The sequence below is a fragment of the Hyposmocoma kahamanoa genome, unplaced genomic scaffold (genome assembly GCF_003589595.1).
Source record: "Hyposmocoma kahamanoa isolate Upper Pololo Valley unplaced genomic scaffold, ASM358959v1 93, whole genome shotgun sequence".
Classification (NCBI taxonomy): domain Eukaryota; kingdom Metazoa; phylum Arthropoda; class Insecta; order Lepidoptera; family Cosmopterigidae; genus Hyposmocoma; species Hyposmocoma kahamanoa.
In genome coordinates, this window is record NW_020654810.1 from 11986457 (window position 1) to 12010571 (window position 24115).

At 34.4% G+C, this 24115-nt stretch overlaps 1 protein-coding gene across 1 annotated transcript; it reads left to right on the forward strand.

The window, feature by feature from the left end:
* Positions 1 to 15027, forward strand: LOC113237600 (the record flags this gene model as incomplete). The annotated part of the gene is made up of 3 exons (XM_026474176.1): positions 1 to 96; positions 4817 to 4999; positions 14612 to 15027. Coding segments are annotated over 3 exons (663 nt in total), but the record flags the coding sequence as incomplete, so codon positions are not given.
* Positions 15028 to 24115: the final 9088 nt, after the last annotated feature.

Below are 24115 nucleotides of genomic sequence, written 5' to 3' on the forward strand. Positions count from 1 at the left end.
TGTCGCAGTGCAAGCACGTTAAACATAAAATTGAACAACGATATGCAGCGTTCAGTCCATGTCCTCAACAAAAAGAGAACTTCAACTTCAGTGAAGGTGAGAAATAGAAAAAAGATATTAATCAAAATAATTTTGACGTAGAAACCTTTTTTTTAAAAGAAAAGAGCTCTACAAATTTAAGTGTTCCTTTCTTGGATAACGCAAATATCTATAGCAATGATGCCGCTGCCATGGACCACATTTTCTTCAAGTTTTGCATTCCATAGATTAATAGAGATAACAAGTGAAATAGTGAAATAATATATATATATATATATAATGTATCATATTTAATATATACAAAATATTTAAATCAAGTACTTTAATTAAAATACCAAAAAATACCTTTAAAAAAACATAATGTGAAGAAATTTAAAAAAAATGTTAAATGGCTTTGTACAAGTAGTACAAATTATTGTCTATGTAGTACGGTAGTCCATAATATCTAAAGATATACTAATTATTTGTTGAATATTGTACTTTCCGTCATTTACAATGCATAGTGTACAACTTTCAGTCTATAAAAGTAACAGAATGTATAGCTCAATCTGTAGCGTATGTTCTTACTTGTGATATATCCTACTACAGGAGTTCTAATCAATTAAGTACATATTCAACTTCCTTCTCCATTGCACTCCTGTCATAACATCGCCATTAACATTATTGCATTTAGTTTGTGGTTAACATGCATTGTTGAAACCTTATACTAGTATATCTCATTGCAAAGAGATCTATTACATATTTTATTCGCCGAAGAGTTTTATTAAATACCATCCTAATATCCTAATATACTTACTCTTCGGCTTCTATGACCTACCTACCTACCGGTCAACCTTTTTCAAATATACTTTGAAGAGGGTAGGCCAATGCATGACGTGCGCAGTAAATGTCGCAATATAAGACATTTTTCTTTGGAATATCTAGTAATAATATTATTAACTTTATTGAATAATATCACGATGTTACTATTACCATGATAATAATGGTATTATCATGGTAACATCTTGGTATATTGGTGGTGGTATTGAATATTATGGTATTCAATATTTATTTGTGAAATTAATTAACTAGTTTTTTTTTTCAATACAAAGATTTCCATTATCACAATTTCTATTAGACATTCACCACTAATATACAATAACTTAGAAATTAAAGTCATACCGCTCGAACATTCGAACCGTCGACCTTTCAATTTAACTGCCTCTGTGGCCGGACGGTTACCTTGCCGGACTGCCACGCAAAGGTCCCGGGTTAGATTCCCGTGCCGGGAGACTTATTTATATGGCCTACATTTATTTCAATTGTGAGTTTGGGTGTAATTTGTGGTTGCCTGTGTGTATGTCCATGGCACCCGCGGTACATGGTTTCCCTAGTGCGGGGCTATGAGAGTGCGCGCGTTATTATTATTATTATAATTAGGAAGTAACCACTTTTCCCTTTGAGTTACCGTCTCTCCTTCATAAATTATTTAAATGACAAAGAACTTGTACTTTAATTAAATTATCTATCCAACCAAAGTGTTCAAAAATACATTAACTAATTCCTTTGGCGAGTCGATGAGAATTGTGGTGACTGCTGTCGCCACAGTAATAGGCATTAACCCATACCTTCTGAAAATTAATTAATTTATGAGTGAAATATAAATATTTTTTGGCTCGAGAAAAACCCACATTGAATACCCATTTTGAATGTTTATAGTGTTCATAGTGTGGGAGTTGTTATCGATCGTCACAAGTATCTATGGAGCTATATTACAAGTCTTCTTTGTGTCCGCAAAGGGCGCTTATACACAATTTGCAATGTGAAATATTTTATGCGATTACTAGAGGTTTCAAGGCTGTTAATTCATGGTTGAGGTATACTGTCCTCCTTATCATAACTAACTAATCAACATTTTTAGCTAAATTGAGATATTAATATCTGAATTCAGCAAAATGAGATCTGTAACCCTATAAGCGGTTTTTTATATCTTATTTACGTTTCAGTTATTACGTTTAATTCTTATTAAGCACAATCAGTGTAATTGGTATTTTTTAAAGATAAAAAACTTTAGGTGCAACATATCTCAAAAGTTGCTAAGCAAATGCAATAGTTTATATTTATGACATGAAGGTCAGTATACGTACTGTAGAAAAAAAAACACATCGCAACTTCATTATATGGTCTGGAATGCACTTCAGACAATAATCTACTGTCAAACTTGGGAAATCCCAGCATAATTAAATACCAGGAGAACGTAATTAACTCCGTGGCACTGCCCAGAATATTCTGATTAGAACCAAAACAAATTTAGTCGTTCATTTGTTTATTCGTGCATCTCAACTGACTCTCAAAGTGGAAACCGCAGGGCCATTGTGATTATTTGATTAGATGCAGTCGGCTGCAGTTGTTGAGTCGTTGCGATGTAATCGGAATATATCACATGTAACTACGCACTTATCTGTGATATTAATGCACGCACTTATCAACAAGAGGAACTATAGCTACCAAATTCAAAACGGTCAAATGAACTTCCACATATATTATATAGTAAGTCGGAGGGCAATGAGAATAAACCTAGGGACACTACGAAGTTACAGATAATGGTAATGTTGAATATTCCAATGGATTACTTGATATTTCTGCAAATATCTGGCGACATGACAAATTACTACCATATTTTCAGTAGTATGTTGTTTCACTAGACTGAATCTCTTAATTCACATTTACATTTTAAAATTTAAGGTTTATTCAGAAATAAGATATCTTCAATAAAAGTATTTTTTAATAGTAAGAATATATAAAGCACTTGAACTAATTAAAAGCTATTTACTCTAGTGGTAGTACCAACAAAGTTATATCTCAAACCGACGTACTTGTAAATTTATTTCTTTGTAAAGGATCAAGTACTGTACCGTGACTAACTAATTCCTTTGATCTGGTCAGTGTGGGTGTGTAGGTACACGTTAATTAAATCGAGTTTACTTAATTTGTGAGTGATTCTTGATAAGGGCTGTTTATCACATTATTATTTTGTTAGACACTGGGTAATCAAACAGAAACGTGTGAAATTTCGTTTTCATGTAATTTATGATAACGCTTTGCTATACATATATTTGACGATTTGTTATACTTACTTGTATATAATTTATTTGTATACCTACTTATTTTAACTATTACGTCAACTTTTTAACGATAGGATTGGATTTCGTTATTTTGATATTTCCACGCCCCGCTTGGTCAAAATATTAAAATACCAAAGGGTGAAACACAGCTCTATTTCGCTTGTCTGTGGTGTACTTTTAGGTGAAACTGAAAGCTCTTACAACTGGTCACTTTTAAACACCATAGAAAAAAAATTCTAGATTTGAAAATTGGTCGCTTTGCTGGTCTACAACATTAAATTTTCTCATTCGTGGTGGTCATTTGAAAATTAAAGGCGCCATACAATATCTAGTCTGCTTAAGAAGCGCGCGTGTCGCGCGAACGTGGCGCTGTAGCTGCGTTTCTAAATATTGTATGAAAATTAGTAGTGATCCAGCGCAGATTGCAGCGCTAAGCGTCTTATTTGAAGACTAAGGGTTTGCACAAAGAGTTATAAACATCATCGGGTGTGCACCAAAATTAATTTAACAAGAGAACATTTTCTTTAAATTAAGATACTATGTTATATATGACGAATTAATCTTTATAATTGGTCCTTTCGGTTGTCATCACAATAATACAGGACATTTTATTCTCTATATTGTCTATACTGCTCTATATTGGTCGGTTGGGTTCCCAGACGCTACAAGCAGCTTTTTATAAACCTTTGAAAGCAGTATTACTTCCTTTAAGAACAAAACATTGTCTTAAAGAAAAATATCGCATCTACAATATTAAAAGTACCGCCGTGTCCCATGTAGGATGCCTTGTATAGGGGTACAATCCATAATAGCAAAAATTATAAATCGCATTTTACAACATTTCTGTAAGTCAACGTACATACAACGAAATTAATTTGAGATATAATTTTAAAAATCCACTGCTTCGTGCTATGAGTAGGTATGTAGTAACATAGAGATATAATAATAGTTGTCAATAAGATTAGAATTAGTGCAATTAATATATTGAAGTATGTATTATGCAGTAAAATTTAACTTTAACCTTTTCCGACGGAAATCAATGACTCTACTTTGTAATCTGCTGACATTAACGGCGGAACCGTGGCAGTAACTACCACGCTATGCGAACGTGAGCTAAATCAACATATCAAGCAGCTACATTAACTTTACATTGTAATTATTTTGTACGATTTATTTGCTACCTATTTGTAGTATGACAGGCCGCAGAACTGTCTAAAATATCTTGCAATTTGTTGAATGTTTCAATGAAGAATTTTGTTGTAAACAGTTTTGATGTATAAAATTCCCACGTATCATTGCTCCCTTTCGATGTTTCTTCTTCTTCTTCTTATTTAAGAGCTAGGCTAAACCATTTTTGTACAGCGACCTTTGATTTCCTGAGACGACACGACATGAACTTTTTCACTTATCTGATCTAAATAACTTCGTCGCGGTTGTCCTCTGCCTCTCTCTCTTTCTATGAAAACTTTCAGGACATTACTGATGCTCAAACATCTTTCCCCTACGGTTCTCTCTTCTTTCATAAGCTTCTCTTTTCTTGCACTATTCTTAACACCTCCTTATCGGTTTTTCTTTCCATCCTTGATGTTTTCTGATATCTACGAGCTAAAAACTCATCAATAGCCCGCAATGAATAGCACTGGAGAGTCTATTTGTATACGTCCTATTTACAGGAAGAACGTCAGCGTACTGGTCGCTACATAGCAATCTTGGTGGGAATATCACTCTTCGTGCTGGCGATTTACCACGCGTGGGTCCGCCGTATCCCCATCGTCGCCAGCTTAGTGGTGCCAGCGCTCATCATGTTCGTGTATGTCGGTTGGGTGCTCTACTCGGCCTCCAGGGACAAACACAAGGTAGATTTGGCTCGTCTCTTATTCTACTTATATATATGTTCTGTTCAGTTATATGTTCTGTTATTATGTTTGGCCACTGCCTCAGTGGCCGAACGGTTAACATGCCACGCAGAGGTCCCAGGTTCGATACCCGGGCCGGGAGAAATATTTGTATGGTCTACATTTATTTCTCTCGTGAGTTTGGGTGTAAATTATGGTTTTCTATGTGTGTGTCCATGGCACCCGCGACACATGGTTTTCCTAGTGAAGGGCTGTGTTGAGTGTGTGCGTTATTATTATTATATGTTGTTCTATCACTTAAGCAATAATAGGTATAATGAGTATAATCTGCCTTAGCCACGATAATTAGCAATAATAAATATCATATTCTAGAATTTTACGCTAATAATAAAAATAATATGAAATAGAATGAAGAATTTATTTGATTTTGTAAAAGGATTGCAAAAGAAAGCCTTTTCGATAATTTTCTCGCTTGTAAATTTGGTAACCTTTTTCATCCTTGTAAATTTTCAATTATAGTGAACCATAAACTTGAAACTTACTTTTCATGGGATAACTTATAATTATACAGTTTGCAGTAAACAAAGGACAAAGGAACCTGCAAATGACAAAGGGAAAAGTTCCACATAACTTTGAAATTATTTTATCATTAACTGTAGCTAAATTGTAACTTTTTGTTAATAAAAAGACTTACAATTAATATATATGACCCAAAAAGATTATTGAGAGTATTTAAAGGGTCAATAAGGGTTATAATAACATAAAACCCTACAACGTCTAGTTTGTGGACCCCTTTTAAATAAAAAAAAACAAGTTTTTCGTAAATGTTCATTTGTAGTTGAACAAAATCTGTTAAAGTGTAATCTCCATTGTACTGGTGCACAGTGTAAATTATACATTCTTCACTTTGCCCATTAACGATTGATCTCTCGTAGGTGTGATTTATAAACGCCATTGGGCGGCATCACTGGGCAGATGCTTCTGTTTACGTTTCACTAAATGAGCATTCTGATTCACCCTCCTGTTTATAAGAAGGTGTTTTTAACCACACTTTGATGACTTTTATGTACTTTACTTTTGATTGGTATTTATTTATATTTATTGTAATTAATTATTTATATTTTAGATTTCCTTTCAAATGCAACGATTACACTCTCTGTATAAATTTTTTTTTATAACGTCCAGGTACGGGACGAACAACTCGTGCGCCTGATGGTAAGCTACACAGGCGTGTAGTATCCTTAACAGTTATAGTGCCATTCAGAGCTGCAAAGATCTGAGGGGCACTACTACTGCACTCGTCTCCTTGAGACATAAGTTGATAAGTCCCATGTGCCTGTAATTTTACCAGCACCCTTACCCTTCAACACCGGAACACAGTAATGCTGACATCACTGCTTGGCGGCAGAAATAGGTACGGTGGCAGTACTACCCTGGACGAACTCTTTCACACGGAGTTCTACTGCTACTAAATAAGTAATTTATTATCTTATATCTTATTATATCTATTACCTACTGAAAGTGAGGGAAGAGTTCTAAAAGAATTTACAAGTTATTTACCGCATGAAATTCACGTCATAAAATGGCACCTACAGTTCCAAACACATGTAAAGTTTACTTGGTATGCTAATATATTCTAACTCAATCTACATATAAAGACTCTGTTATGTTTGCAGCCAATTTCAATCTGAAGCTTCAAAGTTTCACAGCATTGAATTGTAAAGTAGATTCTGAGATTATGCGGTCAAACACGCACACGATCACGAAAAGTTTTATGATTGTTACAAACGTGTAGTTATGATCCGTAATAAATAACGTTTTTATAATTACATATAGAGGATGAATTGAGAGGAGCAATAAGTAACAAGCCTCATTAGCAACATGCCTGAAAAGTGATTGTTATATAATATGTTACATCTGTTTCGTTTCTAAATATAAACTATAAAGATTCATATTTTTACGGCATATTTATCTTCACATTCGGATAAAGGAGCGAATAAAAGCTATTTCAGTAACCAAAACTTTTACAGTGTTATTGGTTGCAGAAAGCTCGTTTCTGCTAATTTGCCGTTTGTTCGCTCTTAATCATTTGTTCCCCTTTCTACACCAATAAGTTTATATCATTCACTTTGGATAATTCATCATGATTTCATGTCCAACATAAACAGCAACATCCGGGAGGTATAAAAACTCTTCGTTCGTTATAATAACGTGTTGAAATCAGTTTATTGTATCAGCGCCCAACTGGCTGGTTTGTTTATGATAATCAAATTATTACGCTCACAAGGTTAGTATAACAAAGTCAAGAGCGCTGTTAATTTTTGCGTGTAGGTTTAAGCTTAGTTAATTTCTCAAAGATTTACTCATGATAATGACACTTTAGATATTTTTTCAACTTGTACACTTTTAAAGCATACGTGATAAAATAGATATGTAAAAAATTTCAAAGTATCCGGATTTTACAGTTTAGTAGCAATACATCCCCGTGTGAAAGAGTTCGTCCAGGGAAGAACTGTCACTGTACCTGTTTCTGCTGCTAAGGTGAAATGCCCATATTACTGTGATCTAGATTGGAAGTGTAAGGGTGCTAGTGACAAGCACATGCGATTTATCAACTTCTGTTTCAGTGTCACAGGCGTAGTGCAGTGGTCCTTATATCTTTCCGATTTTAGCTCTGAGTGACACTGCAACTGTTACGGATAGGCGTGTCGTTTACCACCACGCTCACGGCTTGTTTCTCCCGTCGTGTCACTTGGTATTACAAAAAAGTAGGTGTTAGTGTTGAAGAATAGAAAATCATTTGATTTTTAGTTCGGGACTTAATCGTGTATAAAACATATTCAAATTACCTCGACGTTTCGGACGTATTGCAACGTCCACGGTTTGAAGTGGCGGGCGTCAAAATCTTCTAGCTATGTTTTATACATGATTACGAGTAAGTCCCGAACTAAAAATGAAATGTGTGAAAAAAGTGACAGTTTAAATTAAAGAGTAGAAAATAAGTTACACAAAATAGAGTCGGTCCCGACTATCATATCGTTCGATATCAAGTAACTTGTGAGATTTGTCAAAATTGTTTGCTATTGACATTTCATTTCGAACAAAACTTCATCTCGACCTTAGACTATGGAAACCAAAGGACATGTTATATTGACATATATAAATCAGACGTTATGCGTTATATGTATATGATGCATTTCGACGTTGAAAACATAAACATGCTATCGTTTTAGAGTGTAACTTTTTGTAGATTCTGTATTAAACGTTTGTATTAAGTGTCAAAAGTTCAATAAATAGTTGCAAATTGATACTGAACTTTTTTCTCCTACAAAGTCACGAAAACAAAAACTATGATAAAAACAAACACCCATTACAATGGTTATTCAATATGCGAAACATCTTTGTACTGACACTGTCTCTTGTTAAATCTTCTGTTATACCATATTTTAAGCAAATAAACGTATTATTCATTTTATATCTGATTTTATGACTATCGATAATATTACTACTATTGCATAGGTAATTTTATTTATTTCAAAAATTAAAAGAAAGTGTTAAAGATTCACCTAAATCAAAATCACTGATATTAATTCTATACCCATGCATAAATACAACCAAAACAAACAAACCAGCTACACCACACTATTTGAAAACCATTTAAAAATTTCTTTCTAATATCAGTCTTGAGATTGCAAATGCGTAGAGATGTCAAGATTTATATTACAAAATAGTTTCTTTTTTAATATACTCTCAAATCACATTTTTTGTGTGCAAATTCAATTTTCGTAATATTTGAGCATTTATACATGCAAAATAATAAATTCAAAATTTCATATGACTTTCCCGGATATTCCCATATGACATAAAACGTTCCCAAATGGAATATTGATAAACTTTAATCAAACGTTTTAATCACACCTTGATTAGAGTAAACCATACAAATTACAAACATAAAAAACAGTGTCAACATTCAAGCCATACATTTGCATGTCGATATAGACTTATCGATGATTTTGGTACAACACTAAGGAAATCTGCTATTTGTGGTGAACAATTTTGGTATAAGTAGCCACGTTTATTCCGTAAATAGGGCAGGTCCCTCCTTTATTTTTTTCCATCCTCTAAGATCTCGACTGATAATAGAATTGAGGGCGAATCAAATTGTTTTGTTTTTCAGATATGTTCGAAATTTGAATGTAATAATAAAATCAAATTTGATGTTATTAGGAAGCAATTATAACATTTTCATAGATAAGAAATTTGTTCTAACAAAACAGTTTATATTTAAGCTGGTATTAATTTGCGGTTTTTGTACACATCATAGAGGGTTTACGACATGTTTGTTGATAAATAATGTTATCAGCTCCTAATTTATAAACGGACAAAGGAACAGCCCAATCACCTGATGTTCTTTGAACATATAAAAGTCGATAGTGTTACATTCAGTATACTGTTAGTTGTGGACCCAGAAACATGTCTGACAAAGTAGCCGTGGTTACCGGTTCAAATGAACGCATAGAATTTGCCATTGTACGAGAGTTGTGTCAAAGAGGAGTTGGAACTGTTTACTTCACAGAAAGAGATGTAACAAGACGTAAGGAAGCTGTGGAAAAACTTAGAAAAGAAGATCTTAATCCACTGTTTCATCAACTAGACGTGACTGATAGAAATAGAACCTTACAAAACACACCTTAAAAAAGCATGGAGGCTTATGGGAGGCTTAGATAATTTAATCAACAACGCTGGAATTCTCGTTAAAGATTTATATAACCTCCTGAGGCCCTGGTACATAAAAATTTACATAATTTTGTGAAGTGACTCAGAGAATATTATTCCTATGATCACATAAACGCCCAGTGATTATTATAATGAAAATACTGTATTCAAATTTAGCGCTATCTATTCCATATGACCATAACCCTATGGTTTCTAGAAAAATATGTTTTCATACAAAACTAAGGGCATCTTTGCTCGGGCCTGAAGCATGTAATTAGATTTAATACATTTTAACTTACATTGGGCGTTTAGCGCTTAACCCATTGCAGTTTTCTGAGCCTCAGGAGGATAAAACAACTTACAAAGGCGCTAGCCACGTGACTGACGTAAATTATACGACTTTATTTATCATTCAAGCATTTCTATTTCCTATTCTAAGAGATAATGCTAGAGTGGTGAATGTTTCAAGCGATTGCGGTTTTATTTCCAAAATTAAAAATCTTTATTGGGTCCCACGTCTCACCAAGAAGGATATCAAAGCAGCAGACGTGAAAACTTACGTTGATTGGTTACGTTGGTTGGAAGATTTCGCAGAAATGGAAAAGCTTGCTTACAGAATTTCAAAAGTAGCTGTCACTGTGTTGAGAAGAGCGCACCAAAATGAAATTAACCGAGGAATCTCCATCAATTAAACTCTGGGTACGTTCAAACAGAAATGAATAAAATCGTTGGAGGAATCAGGAAAGGCTCCCGTTTATTTAGCTCTTGATGTCGACCAATCAGTAAAAGGAAAATACTTCTGGTAAGATAAAACTGAGAAGGACTGGGAAAATCCAAGTTTGCAATTTGCAAGTTTGCACAGCAGATTTGCCGAATACGAATATACATTGAAAGATGCTGGAGTTTTGTCATTATTTGTTTGATAGGATCTATATACAACAATTTTATTAAATGTGAACAATATGCAACTTTAAGAATTTCCAGTTTAAGTAGGTATTATTATTACGTTTTGAATTTCTTAATTATTCTGCCCTCGTAAGGAAAAAAGGCACAACTATACGTGCTTTATACAGCAGTTGTGCCTTTTTTCGTTCGGAGGGCAGTATTTGTTACCTGTTTAAATTGGTAGCTCTGTAGCCAATGCTCAATAAATAAATAATAATAGTAACGTGCTTATTAAAAATAAATATTTCAGTAATTTGCTGATTTGTTGTATTTCAATGGTAATATTTTATTTTTCTAAACTGCGAGCAAGTGGCGAAGATATCGTATTTATCTAAAATTGCACACAGACTAGAAGCGGATCTTTTGTTTCAATAATCATAAATATATTTTATAGCTTCATTAGAAAACTACTAAAATGTGACCAGAAACGCGAATGTCTTTCGGAAACTGCAATCGTAAGTTACGGATCACGTATTGGCTTACCGCCAAGTGCACCGTGCCAGTGCTAATCGGTGTGGGTGATTTGCACGGACCATTGCAACCATACGGGCTATTGCTTTCGACTTTTACCGTAACACTGAATTATGAATTTAGTAGGCAATAATGTTTAAGGATGAACAAAAGTATTTTTTTACAATCTATGTTTTTTTGTCTGTGTGCCCTCTGGTTTTCCATGGAAGTAAAAACGTGTGTGAACTAATTTTGTCATTGCGAAACGATTAAAGTTTCTCTCAGTAAAATTGTGTTTGTATCGACCTACTACAGCTGAAAACGACTTGAGATTTAAACGGAAACGTAACCACGAAGAAACATGTTTAATCGTATTAAATTAAAACAATAATTCCTAGTATACCTCAAAATCCATACAATTAGTTCGTAATTACTTTTAAAACAGGACGATATTTGCGGATGATGTGCTGGACAACCAGAAACAGACGAAATGTCATTTAATTTGTTTGAAAATTATTCTGCCAAATCATTACAGTGACATCTGCGCTCCGATTGGCCAGCTCGCGTTCGAAACAAATGACGGATGTCGTCAATTGTTTCACTTCAAATCGACCAGTTTAAGTTGAGCTTTGCTGTAATGGACGACAATTGAAAAATTACATATATGATATTTAATTACCCATTAAATGGAATTCCGTTTGTTTTGTAATTAGATGTTCTGCTATTTTTCCCACACCACCGAATGGAACAGACCCCTCATTGTTAGAGATATTATCTTTATTACAATAAATACAGAATATTTTTGGAATATACGGAGACGTACACACATGTCAGTTGTTTGCTACTACTATATTTCCTCTTTCTAATTTGTGATTTTAGCGAGATTTCAAACGAGAGTTGATATTTAAAACTGACATAAGGCACATTTGCCTGATGAGTTGTTAGGGACGGATGGCCCTTATTTCGTCTCTATTTCTAGTTACATACTCGATGGCTGAACATTAAAAAATAACAATTATGAAAAAAAATTATATCAATTATGCTAAGTGATGCTAAATAAATTTTCAATTTGTTTTTGAGTTGAACAGTTTTCAGTCAAACCACAACAATAACTTTACCGACTAACGAGAACGTTAGGTACCAAGTATACATATAGGACGCTTTTGTTTCGAAGACTTCCTACGAAAATTCTACTAATAAATTAATTGTACGCTATAACCAGACTACAGCATTATGCTAAGTAACCTTGGCAAGTTATTAAGCAAAAACATAAGAGAAAGTGCAACTCAAAACAAGTACTTAACAGAAGGTTCCTCTGTTATTTCTTCCTTGTTCTTACCACGGTAATCGTTGCGCAACCGATAATTTGTTTCGCGCAACATTTGTGGCACAGTTGTGGCTTTCAACGTGTAGATTTATCGATAGTTCACAACCATGTTTACACAGAGAGTGTCCATACATTTATTTCGTATCAACAAAGAATTGCTATCACACAGCACCGAGATTGTTCTAATAACAAAAAATGTCAAATAATTCGCCTTAAGCTTCTTCTTCTCTCTCTTCTCACTCTTCCACATTCGTATCATTTCCGATTTTTTAATAGTGAAAAAAGCAATAAATTAAAGAGTTCAGTTTATAGCTGGCTATGAGGGATATTTACTTGTGGTAGAGCTCCTTCTGAAGGAGTTCCTCCATGGAACTCCTGCCACCTTACCTATTTCTGCCACCACACAATAATGTAGCATTAGTGCATTCCGGTTTGGAAGGGAAAGGGTGCTAGCAAAATTACAGGCACATGAGACTTAACTGCTATGGACAGGTGTGTCGTTTACCATCAGGCGCACGACTTGTTCGACCCGTTACCTGGCATCATAAAAAAAGGAAACAGATTTCATTTAACGTCATTTTAAAGGCAAATATTTTATTAGTTTGTTCATCCATGTTCACAATGCCTTACATAACTATTGTTAACAAACTAGATCATCTGACCACGATAATTGATCATTAATGGCACCGAATTTAATACCACGAATCGAATCATCAGTATTTTACGAGCGACTGGACTGTTTTCGCTATTTATTGGACAATAACAAATTTACGCCACGATTATGGAGAATATTGTTTTCTCTATTCTAGATAAACTATATGTTTTTGATAGATATTCTTGTTCTGAATGTAGATTTGATAATTATGATGATAATGGAATATGAGCTAAAATAATTTGTAATCAATCACTATTAAAAATAGAACAAGTGGGACAGATTGTATAGGAAATCAAATAGTGATATACAGTATCCAGCATGAGAAATCAGAACAAAGAAAAGACACTGTTTGAACAGTTAGAATTTGAATAACACGTTCAATTACGTAACTAAAAAGTTCTCTAGAACAAGGGATTTCTTATGTTTATTCTTCTTTACATTTAGAGACTATGTGATATGTAATAATATATTTATATAATATACGTTATAACATATAATATATTTTGAAAAGAGTTAGGGAAGAAAGAAATCTTTTGAAAACAATAGAGAACGGGGAAAATTTTAGAAAATTTATTACTTAATGATCAAATTGTGAGAATGATAATTGGACGCAGTTGAGCAAAAAGGATCCAATCCACAAAATTATCAAAAAATGAGTTATATAAACCAAACGGTTCCGAAAGTTTAACCTCTTAGATCAGCAAAAAATCCAACATATAAATATAAATTAATATTTCGGGAGTTACGTGACTTAAGAGTTTTAAAATAAGTTTTAAAAACAAGAGTGAGAAACACTTTTAAGCTTCAAATTGTCATATCTCGAAAGTGACTGGGCGTGCATTTGGTCCTTTTTCTTTAACTATGTCCAATTTAGGGGCAGATAGAAGGGAAAAGAAAGAGAGGAAGAATAACAATAGCGTATAGTGAACAGATAAAAAGAAATATCAAAATGACCGGCTATAAAGAGGTCAATGGGTTGGTTATGAACCGTGAGGAATGTGGGAGGATACTCCGGCAAGAACCTGGCTCTTAAATAGGATTATGATAATGTATACGTTAGCCTTCGTCGTTAGTGGATATGAATATTTTATTGTTACCGTAAGATGTGAAATTCTTTAAACATACTTAAATATGCAAGTCTTGAAAAAAGTATTGTAATATTTTAGTCAAAGTATGCCATTTTTATTTTACATAAGAAACCCAAAACGATAAACAAGGGATTTGTGTTGTAGGGACTAAGAAATTTGCTCCGGCGTCGATGCATAGAAATCGGAAATGTTGGTGTAGTTCTGAGACCGTACTCAGGTGGCTTCATTATTCAGATTGTTGTGCAAAAATGGGTCAACCGTCAGAAAACGTCTTCTATTGAAATTCTTGTGTTTCTTATAACTCATAAAAATCGTTGTAATACAACCTATAATTATATGTAATTATAGTTCACAATAAGCAATAAGCTTGCAAAACAGAACGATTTGACCTTTGTATTGACCTAAATAGTATATCAATAAAATCTTTCCAGTTGCTGGACGCTGAAGCAGCCCTAAGAGCAGAGCAAGATCGTGACAACGAACACAGTACGGACTCTGCTCAAAACAACACGGAAACATTTGTTAAATATAGTAAAGAGACTTCCAAGACTACGTCTCCTGAAGACCAAACCTGGTCTGAGATATCGTCAGCGCTGGTCAAAGGCGAAACAAGAAACGACTGCAATTTCGTCAAACCAGTGATCCTTGTCAATGATAAACCACCAGAGGACTTAGACGAAAAATGGACTAGACTCATAGAAAGTGTAGCTAACAATGATAAATTCAAAGTCTATCAGACGAGAAGAAAGTTTAAACGGAAGTTCTGTAGGAGTAAACGGCATGCTGCGTTTAAAAGATCGTATACAATAGCGTGAAATAAGAAATAATGAATGAAATGTTAAGAATGGTACTTTGTATTTAAGCATTAAAATTGTATGTAAATATAACGCATTTTATTATAGTAAATATAAGAAAAGTATGGTAACTTCGTACAAACCATTTTTTATAACACTAAAAAAATGTAACTTTAGTATCTATTACACATGATAGGTATTGTATAAGAAATATGTCTTACAATTTTTTTTCTACATTAGACAGTAGAATTAGTGAAATAAAATAAAGCAAGTTTATTAAGCAATTAATGGCAACCTAATAGCTTAGTTTAGTAGTATATGTTCTGACTTCAAATTGTTATTGCAACGATATTGTCTTCGCAGAGGCCTATTACGTCCGTACAAAGTAATTAGAAGGGTTTTTAGACTAGGCCTAATGGTCTTAGAAATGGTCCGCAACTCGACGTTCGGACTATTCTAGGTGTAGAATTTTTTCTGTATTACTTTGCAAATACTCATATTACAATGTTTTTTAATTTTTGTATGAAGATGAAATTTTGGAAATTAGGTATTTCCAAGGCACTTAAAGGGAAATATAATAGTAGACAAAACTTATTGTAAGTAGAAATTTTTCTCTGGCAACAATTCCCCTTTGAATACCTAAACTTATTCTTTGGCGGAAATAACTGCCAGCCTTGTAGGCACTGGTGGCTTCCACTAGGCAATATGAGAGCTCGTTCGCTAGAAGTTTCGCCTGTGGCCCCCGAGACTCAAGGTTTCAACCGCGGTGTTGCAGTATTTTTATTATTATTTATTTGAATTTAAGAAAAGGAGGGGTACAATATATTTAAATAAACATAGTCTTACAAAACTGTATATACAGTTTGACTGCTGGATCGAAATGGGTCTCAATTAGGCAAAAAGTTACAAACTGACACTAATGTTGTTAAAAATACTTAAACAATATGATTATTAACTATTCACCAATAATTTGTGAAATAATGCTCTTTCAACATTTTTTTACATTTACATTTTTTCAGTTTCTCTGGTAAGCTGTTTAATATGTAGGGAATGCGTTTCTTTAAGGTCCTATCTCCATAGTAGTTAGTTACTCTTGGGATTACAAATTTACCAGAGTACCGGGTAGGAAATTAATTTAGAGAGACCTTGTATTATAGTTGTTACCAACCGTACATAACAATATACATATTTGTATATTTTTTGTGAAAGTATTCCACTAGTTTGTTGTTACTAATTGATACAAAAATCGTACAAACTCACAAGAAAATCTCCTTAGATCCGGCTGGACTAGCGATATTTTCGCCTAACGCGGGCTATGGCTCTCCCAACTGAGCTACGGAGCGAGTCAGCAGACCTTACGAATTTCTCTAAGTGCTTGGTGCTGAGCTTTGTTTTTGGTTTTAACGGCTTATTTGCCGTAGCGTCACTTATGAGAAACCTGTGAAAGCTTTTAAAATTAAAGTCTTTAAGAACAAAATATCGAAATAAAAGCAGCAAGCACAATAAAGAAATTCGTGCGTCTGCTCACTCGCTCCGTAGTTCATTTGAGAGAATGATTTCCCGTGTTAAGCGAAAAGTTGCTGGTTCAAGTCCAGCAGGATCGAAGGAATTTTTCTGTGTGTTTGTTGGGTCTTTGTATCAACTATAATACTAATATTTTCATATGTTTCTCCTTATTTTTTTCCCGTACTGTAAGTAACTTATTGTAACTACAGAATATTCTAAAAGATGAAAATATTTTAGATTAGTCCATGTAATATAAAAAATTCAAAGATATTACATCAAATGTTATATTAATAAAGTTCTAAGAAGTTAGGTAATTAAACGTTCCTACACTCACCGACGTGTCGAATAAAGTACCCAATGCCTCCTACATAGTGCTAATTCCCGCTTTCACCAAACTTGGGCAAACATTTCAAATGAAAATGTGTGACACATTATCACTGTGAAGTTTATTGTGTAGAATAAACTTTACATGGAAGACTACCTATACAAAATTAAATTAAGTTTGGCTAATAAGCGATGTAGGCAATTTAAATAATGCCAAAGTGTCAAAAGTTCTTGCGTGGTGTTATAACATGATTGGAAAAACATTTACTTAATGTTAAATAAATATTAGAACCAAGGATATTCAAAACGACCATGGCTAGGCCTAGAATTACGACTGTAAACTGGTATTTCGAGCACCAACCGCGAAGAGTTCATCGGCATAGCCAATAAAAGCTCAACAGACTTACCAGACTTTGCCAGTTTTTATACCGGTAACAAACTGTAATTGCTAATTTCCCACTGTTGTACTTCTGAGCAAAAGTACCACCTAATGATATCTTCCATATTACATTTAAGCAAACAACTGGTTTAGTTGTATGTATGTATTCGTACCTTCGTTAAGAATCTACAGAATATCTTAACAAATCTCTGAAAACAAACATAATCCAGTAATTGAATTGAATTTTCCGGCGCCTAAAAAGAATGCCAAGCCAAGACAAAGGCTCGAGCAATCAGAGTACCTACAGGAAATTTGCATAAATTTGTTTGATTTCTAATAACGAAGATATTTCGCACCTTATTTGAATTCGTGGCATATTTCCACGTGCCGTTTTTGAAATAATGCTCTAGTTATAATTGTTCAAATTTAGCTTAAATTATACATCGACCTCTATATAACCTGCATATAGTTGAATTTAATTCTAAATTGTAAAAGCTTATATGGAGTTGGTTGTAAATTATATAAACATACCAAGGCGCAAAAAGTTGTCGTCCACATTAACTTACTAATGTTTTAATGCACAGTTTTTATGTGGTTTTTATCCTATATATAGTAAATACAATTCACGTCAATACATAACTTAAAGGATGGAAAAAAATAAGATCCATAAGTATCATAAGTATAAAAATAAGATCTACGTCACAATACGTCATTTGCGTCAGTGCGCAACGAGGCGACGCATGCTTTGCCATCTTTTTGTGCGTTTGACAGCATTATTTATAAACATAGGTCGTGGACATAGGTCACAGTCGGCAAAGCAACATTATACCGCCATACTTGCCATTGCAGGTTGCAGACTAGGTATCTCTCTCTATATCACACAAAATGTAATTTAACTGCCTATGTGGCCGAATGGTTACCATGTTGGACTGCCATGCAGAGGTCCCGGGTTCGATTCCCGAGCCGGGAGAAATCTTTGTAAGGCTTACATCTATTTCTCTCGTGAGTTTGAGCTTAATTTTTTTTAATTACGCCCGCAACAGCGATGCAGGGTTTCCATAGTGCGGGGTATGAGAATGAGTGTTAAAAAATTATGTATTTGAAGTTGTCAGACATCGAATATGCAATCTGACCATTGCGAGTCAGGCTACCACTGGGTTTAACTGCCACTCTTTCGAATAGGGCCGTTGTTGTCATTGTTATAAATTTATAATTAATTACTTATATTGACATTTGAAAAATAATTCTTAAAATCTCAAAAATGCGCAAAAAGTGTATAGAAATAAAACCTCTGCCTCTGACAAGATTTCCTATAGTGATGAGCAATCGTGAATCGTTTCTGGCAGAACATGACTAGGTATACGATAGAATCGTCAGATGCATACTAATAGAGCAATGGAGCTTTACAGAAACGGTATGGTTCTTGTACCTGGGGTTTATGACACTCACAGTTAATATGTACCTACTATAAGACCTTGTAGCAATTATGCTGTTTCAGAAGGTTACGAGTCCGGTAGAAGCTACCTGAACGGGATCGCTATTTAAGAAAAAGGGTGTTTGTTGGGTTGTTTCGTTTGTGTGTATTTTGCTTCTTATGTGCCATAACAGTATTTGTTTTAAAAGTTATTATATTGTACTAAGCCCTATCCCATTTTAGTAAAAAAAAAAAAAACAGATTTACGTCGCTCTAACAAAGCATTTATGAATTTATATAAATATATTATTTATATATATTAATTTAAATAAGTTTTTTGATATGACGGTGCCACCATAGATATATGGGTGCCACAGACCAATCCGTGGATGATACGCTATTATGTGTCCAAAATCCAACAACACAGATGAGTAGTTTTGTACAGCGAACGCGATTAGTTTCGTTATGTCGCTCACATACGTCTCATCGTAGATAAAGTATGAAATTGACGATCCATTATAAGTCCAGCCATTTTGAAATTCAATAAAGTCTTTATTGTAAAATTCCGATTACAAACTTTAATCAAATAAAGGATTTGTTAAGGATTCGAAACAAAACATTTTGGTGTTATTAATTTGTTTTTGCTTTGGCACATTTTACGGATACTAGATAAAACGTTCTAATTTGAACGTTCTAGACTAGAAATCAAGACGGTTCTAATACAGCGCAAAATTCTAAAACCATTAACGACGTGCATAAAGCGAATACAATTAACGAAGGCATTGTACCTTTTTGGTTTGCCCGATTGTACAATGGAAACTTTAACCTAGCAAATGAACCTCGTGGACGACCAAAGCTTTATGTGAATAATGTCAATTTGGGACCTATTGTTGATGCCGATTGGTTACAAACTAAGATTGAGAGTAATCAGCAGCGTGGTTTGATAGAAATATAACACAACATTTACACCACGCAAGAACTACGAGGGGTCAAGTCTTAATGAATCTAGATTACGAGGAAGAAGTTATAGATCGTATCATTCAGCACTTGTAATGCAAAATTGATTTTTCATGATAAACCCAAACGACCTATAAAGTGGTTGAAGTCTGACAACAAGCTCAAATACTGTGCAAAAAAATACCTTATAAATTTTTTGAAGAAAAAAGAAAGAAAAAAAATTTTTGGTAACAGTTTGGGGATCCAGTTTCGGTCTAATTAACAATATCCTTTTCTTTATATCTGATACAACATGACTGTTGACATCTATTGTGAAGAAATAAGGTCTATTATGGCAAGACACACAGAGGAACTACCTAAACATGTGCTAGTATTATATACAATAATAATAAGTAAAATAGTAATTAAAATACGTAGTAGTCAACTGACTTGAACAGTACTTGACTACGCCAGAGTGTACATTGCCGAACTAATCATGTACCTTACATGAGTTGCAAATATAGCTCTTATTCTCCGAACTCCTCTGGCTTTTCTCAATCTACTACTTACCACTTTTCCGTAATTTAGATAATTATAGACTTTGTGGATTCCCGTTGCTCACTATTCTATCGCCAAAGAAATATATGAGGCAAGATGGCAGAAAATATATTGATAGCGTGGAATAAATGTTATTTTCTAAAGTTGTAATACAATAACTTTAGCAATATTTGTAACAATGGTTACGATGGTTACCGCTAGATGGCATTGGCATAGAAAACACGGTTTCTGAATCGCGATGTTAAGATTTTCCATAATGTAAGAACCATGTTTGTAGTGTTTTGTAACAATAGTTCCGATGTTTACCACTGGATGGCATTGGCATAGAAAACGCAATTTCTGAATCGCGATGCTAAGATTTTCCCTAATGTAATGACCTATCACTAGTATTACGTATGAAATTGATCTATACTTCTATTTGTCAATAGCTTTAGTTGATCTATTCAACGAATGCATTTCTTCGATTAACCGGTGACAATAATGTCATTACTAAGGAGGCGTCTCGAACTCGTGCCCATCTTTCGGGACAAGTTACGAGAACACCTCTGAGTGAGTGTCTTTTTGTTAGATTCGCACCCAGCGGCAATTGCCGCGGACTCTGCACACTGCTCACATCCAACGGGATGAATCCCTTTTATTGGACACATTTGTATTGTAACCTTCTGTACAATAAATCAAGTTTTCTTCACCGATTTCCGCTGTTTCATTTCCGGACGTAGGAAGAGGCAACCAGCTAGTCGAGCAAACCTCTACATCTCTCTTACTACAAAGTGCAAAAGTACAAAAAATTGTTTATACTCTCTTGTATACAGAGCGGATATTTCCTGGAATCTATAAAAAATATGTTATAAACCGTAAAGAAAAAGAGGAAATGAAATTCCCAAGCAGGGCTTTTTTCCTATTATTGTAGGTTGCTGCTTTTGTTTGTATCTAGGGTTTGTGTACCTTTTCCTGGTACATTGAATACGTAGTAATACGTAGGTACCTACGTACTTATCTTCCCGGTATTAACGGTTGAAAATTTGGCGCTTGTATGTCCCTCGTTTATTATTATTTATATATATTTAGTAGCATTAGAGCTCCTTGTGAAAGACTTTGTCCAGGGAAGTAAGGTACTGCCACCTTACCTGCTACTGTCGCCAAACAGTAATATGAGCATTACTGAGCTTCGGTTTAGAAGGGTAAGGATGCTGGTGAAATTACAGGCACATGGGACATATCAACGTGTCTCAGGGTGGCGGGCGCAGTGGCAGTGCCTCTCAGATCTTGGTGATTTAAAGCTCTGAGTGACACTTGGCACATGTTCGTGTGGTCACTTGGTATAATAACAACAAAATTAAATCGCAAAGTCATCTCGTATTTAATTTCTACACGCGAAGTTATCTTTACCTGAGTAAGTGAATTAGGTACTGCACATTTTTTTTTGGATAATTTCATTGTACTGTACAATATCAATTACTTATGATTATGTTAAAACTTTTAATGTTTTAATTTAACTTTTAAAGCAACAAAGAACAATTGAGGACTAGAGACCCAAGTATCAATCTGGAATTGGAAACGAGTGCTTTATAAGACAAATAAAAAGAACAAAAGGTTTGACTAATAACAATTTCCATCGTAATTGAATGTTCACAAAAAGAAACAGTCGAACATTCTAGATTGTTTCTTTTTCAATTAACGACGACCTTTCATTGCTGCCATGTCAAAATAACCGAAAAGTTATATTCAGTTTTTGTGTCAATTACAAATGTTTCATAATTTTTTATTTAATTTATTTTAGTTCCTATCTAAGTAGTTGTTGTATTGTTCGTAAAACAATTATTCGGTATGTGTAACTTTTCCTAATTAGATGTAGGAAACTTTACTCCTCTGGAGACAAGAAATTTGTTGGCAGCTCCTAGCGATAGAGACATGGAAATTTAGTTTTAGTTTACTTTGCATATTGCTCAACTTTACGATGGGAAACAATATATGACTATTAGAAATATTACAAATTATAGATTTTTCTATCTTTTGGTATATTCCACTAAGAAAAGCTGAAAGCTCTTTGCGATAAACGCCAATACTTGTATATAAATTTCGCGGAGAGGTATTTAGGTTAGGTTAGGATATCTCGCTTTCCATTAATGCAAAATCAGGGACGATGTGTGCACAAAACATGGTAGGTATATATTTAACAATATTTTATTTATGATTTGTGACGAACACCGTATGAAAAAATAAGTACTCATAATTATAAGTACCATAATCTTATAAGTAAAGATTTTTAATTTTGTTCCTTTGTAATAAGATAAGTACATTTTTAAAATAAACAGTTTCAATTTAAATATTTTTAGGTGTACTAGTTCAAGGTTTCTGAAGTCCTGCTAAGAACCTTATTTCGCCTACGTACCCACAGGTTAGACAAGGACCTTATTATTTAATATTACATTTGCTAGCATTGACGTAAAACTATTGATTTATATACACATCACAAACTTTTTAAATGGGCCTGAAATCTAATTATACAGAACATAAAATTTGTACAATGGTTTAATATTCATCTGCGATTCCTGCATGTGAAACATTCATTGTCTGTTTCGATTGCTTATGAAATAACGGTTAAAATTTAATATTTAATTGTTTGTTGCAGCATATTATACCAACAATAATGTAAGCAAATATTTTGATTAATAAAAAGCCTTGTCATATGCATAAAAGCTTTGCGCGGCCCTACATAATATTTGTTTTGAATAAATAAAGATTTTCGGAACTATCATTACTTGCGGCTTTTTTCGTAAACCACTAAGCAAGAAAAGTGAAAACTAAAATCTTAAAGTGAACACCTTTTTTGTTTATTTAATATTGGGCACATTCTTCTTCTTCTTAAAACACATTCTTTTCGGAGTCTCCTAGGCATGCTCTATATGAAGTGTCTGACGTTCTCTTCTGGAATTTCCTCCTAACAATTTTCAGTAGTTCAATACCTGCTCGGACTCGCTGTTCGAGCTGGTCCCAAAGGTGTTCAATAGGATTTTAGTCCGGGCTATTGGCAGCATGTGGTAAAACACGATATTTTTGCTTTCTGCAGGACTGATATGGTTGCCCGAGCTGTGTGCGCTCGTTGCCTTTGTGTTGTTGTCCTGCATTAGGATTAAACCGTTACGCGCGTTTTGCGATAATGTGACATGAACATGAAGCATCACAACATGTTCGACGTAAATTTTCACTGTTACAGAACCCTCAGAAAAATCAGCTCAGTTTTGCCTTGCAAACGAATTCTGCCCCAAATGATCGTCACTAAATAACTTCACTTTGCACTCCTCAGTTAAGAGCACGTCGCACCATTCCCCCATACCAAGAGGTATTGACGTGTAAACTTTAAACGGTTTGCATAGAGATTCATTCGGTTTAGTTTGGATTTTTCGCATTCTTGATCGTTCCTGGTGTTCATGTAAACGATTCTTCATGGGTTGATCAGTGACAAGGGTACCAGTAGTCTACTGTAGACGATTTAGCAAAATACGCTCATAAAGGCCCGTTCACGTCGTGCACAAAGTCTAACGGACTTCATGGACGGTGGTGGCACGACTCGTCTCGAACCAAGACAAAAAAAACACTAAACAATATCGGTTACGTAAGTTTTGAATAGCTTTTCGTGAAAATCTAAGCTGCAAAGTCCTGAGGGACCCTAACCACTAAGCTTGAGGGTGCCCTTATGTTACCAAAGGGCTTTCCGATGGCCGGGGCGCCACTTCCTGCGGCCATCCTCCGAGATGTCCCAGTGAATAATTCTGGGGCGTCTCTCTCTAGTGGTGGGGTTAGCCACTAGGTTTTAGTGGGTGTACAAGGCTACTGCCTAGGAGTCCTATTTAATCGCTTGCTGCTCCCCCGAGCCGAGTAGAATGTGTAACTCATCTCCCAGCGCTAAAAAAAAGATGGAGACGACCTCGCTGACTGTGAAATCAAAGTTATATATTTTTATATGGTCGTTGAAGCTTGCGAATCTAAATAAAATGTTTAAAAAACTTATTACTATAGGACT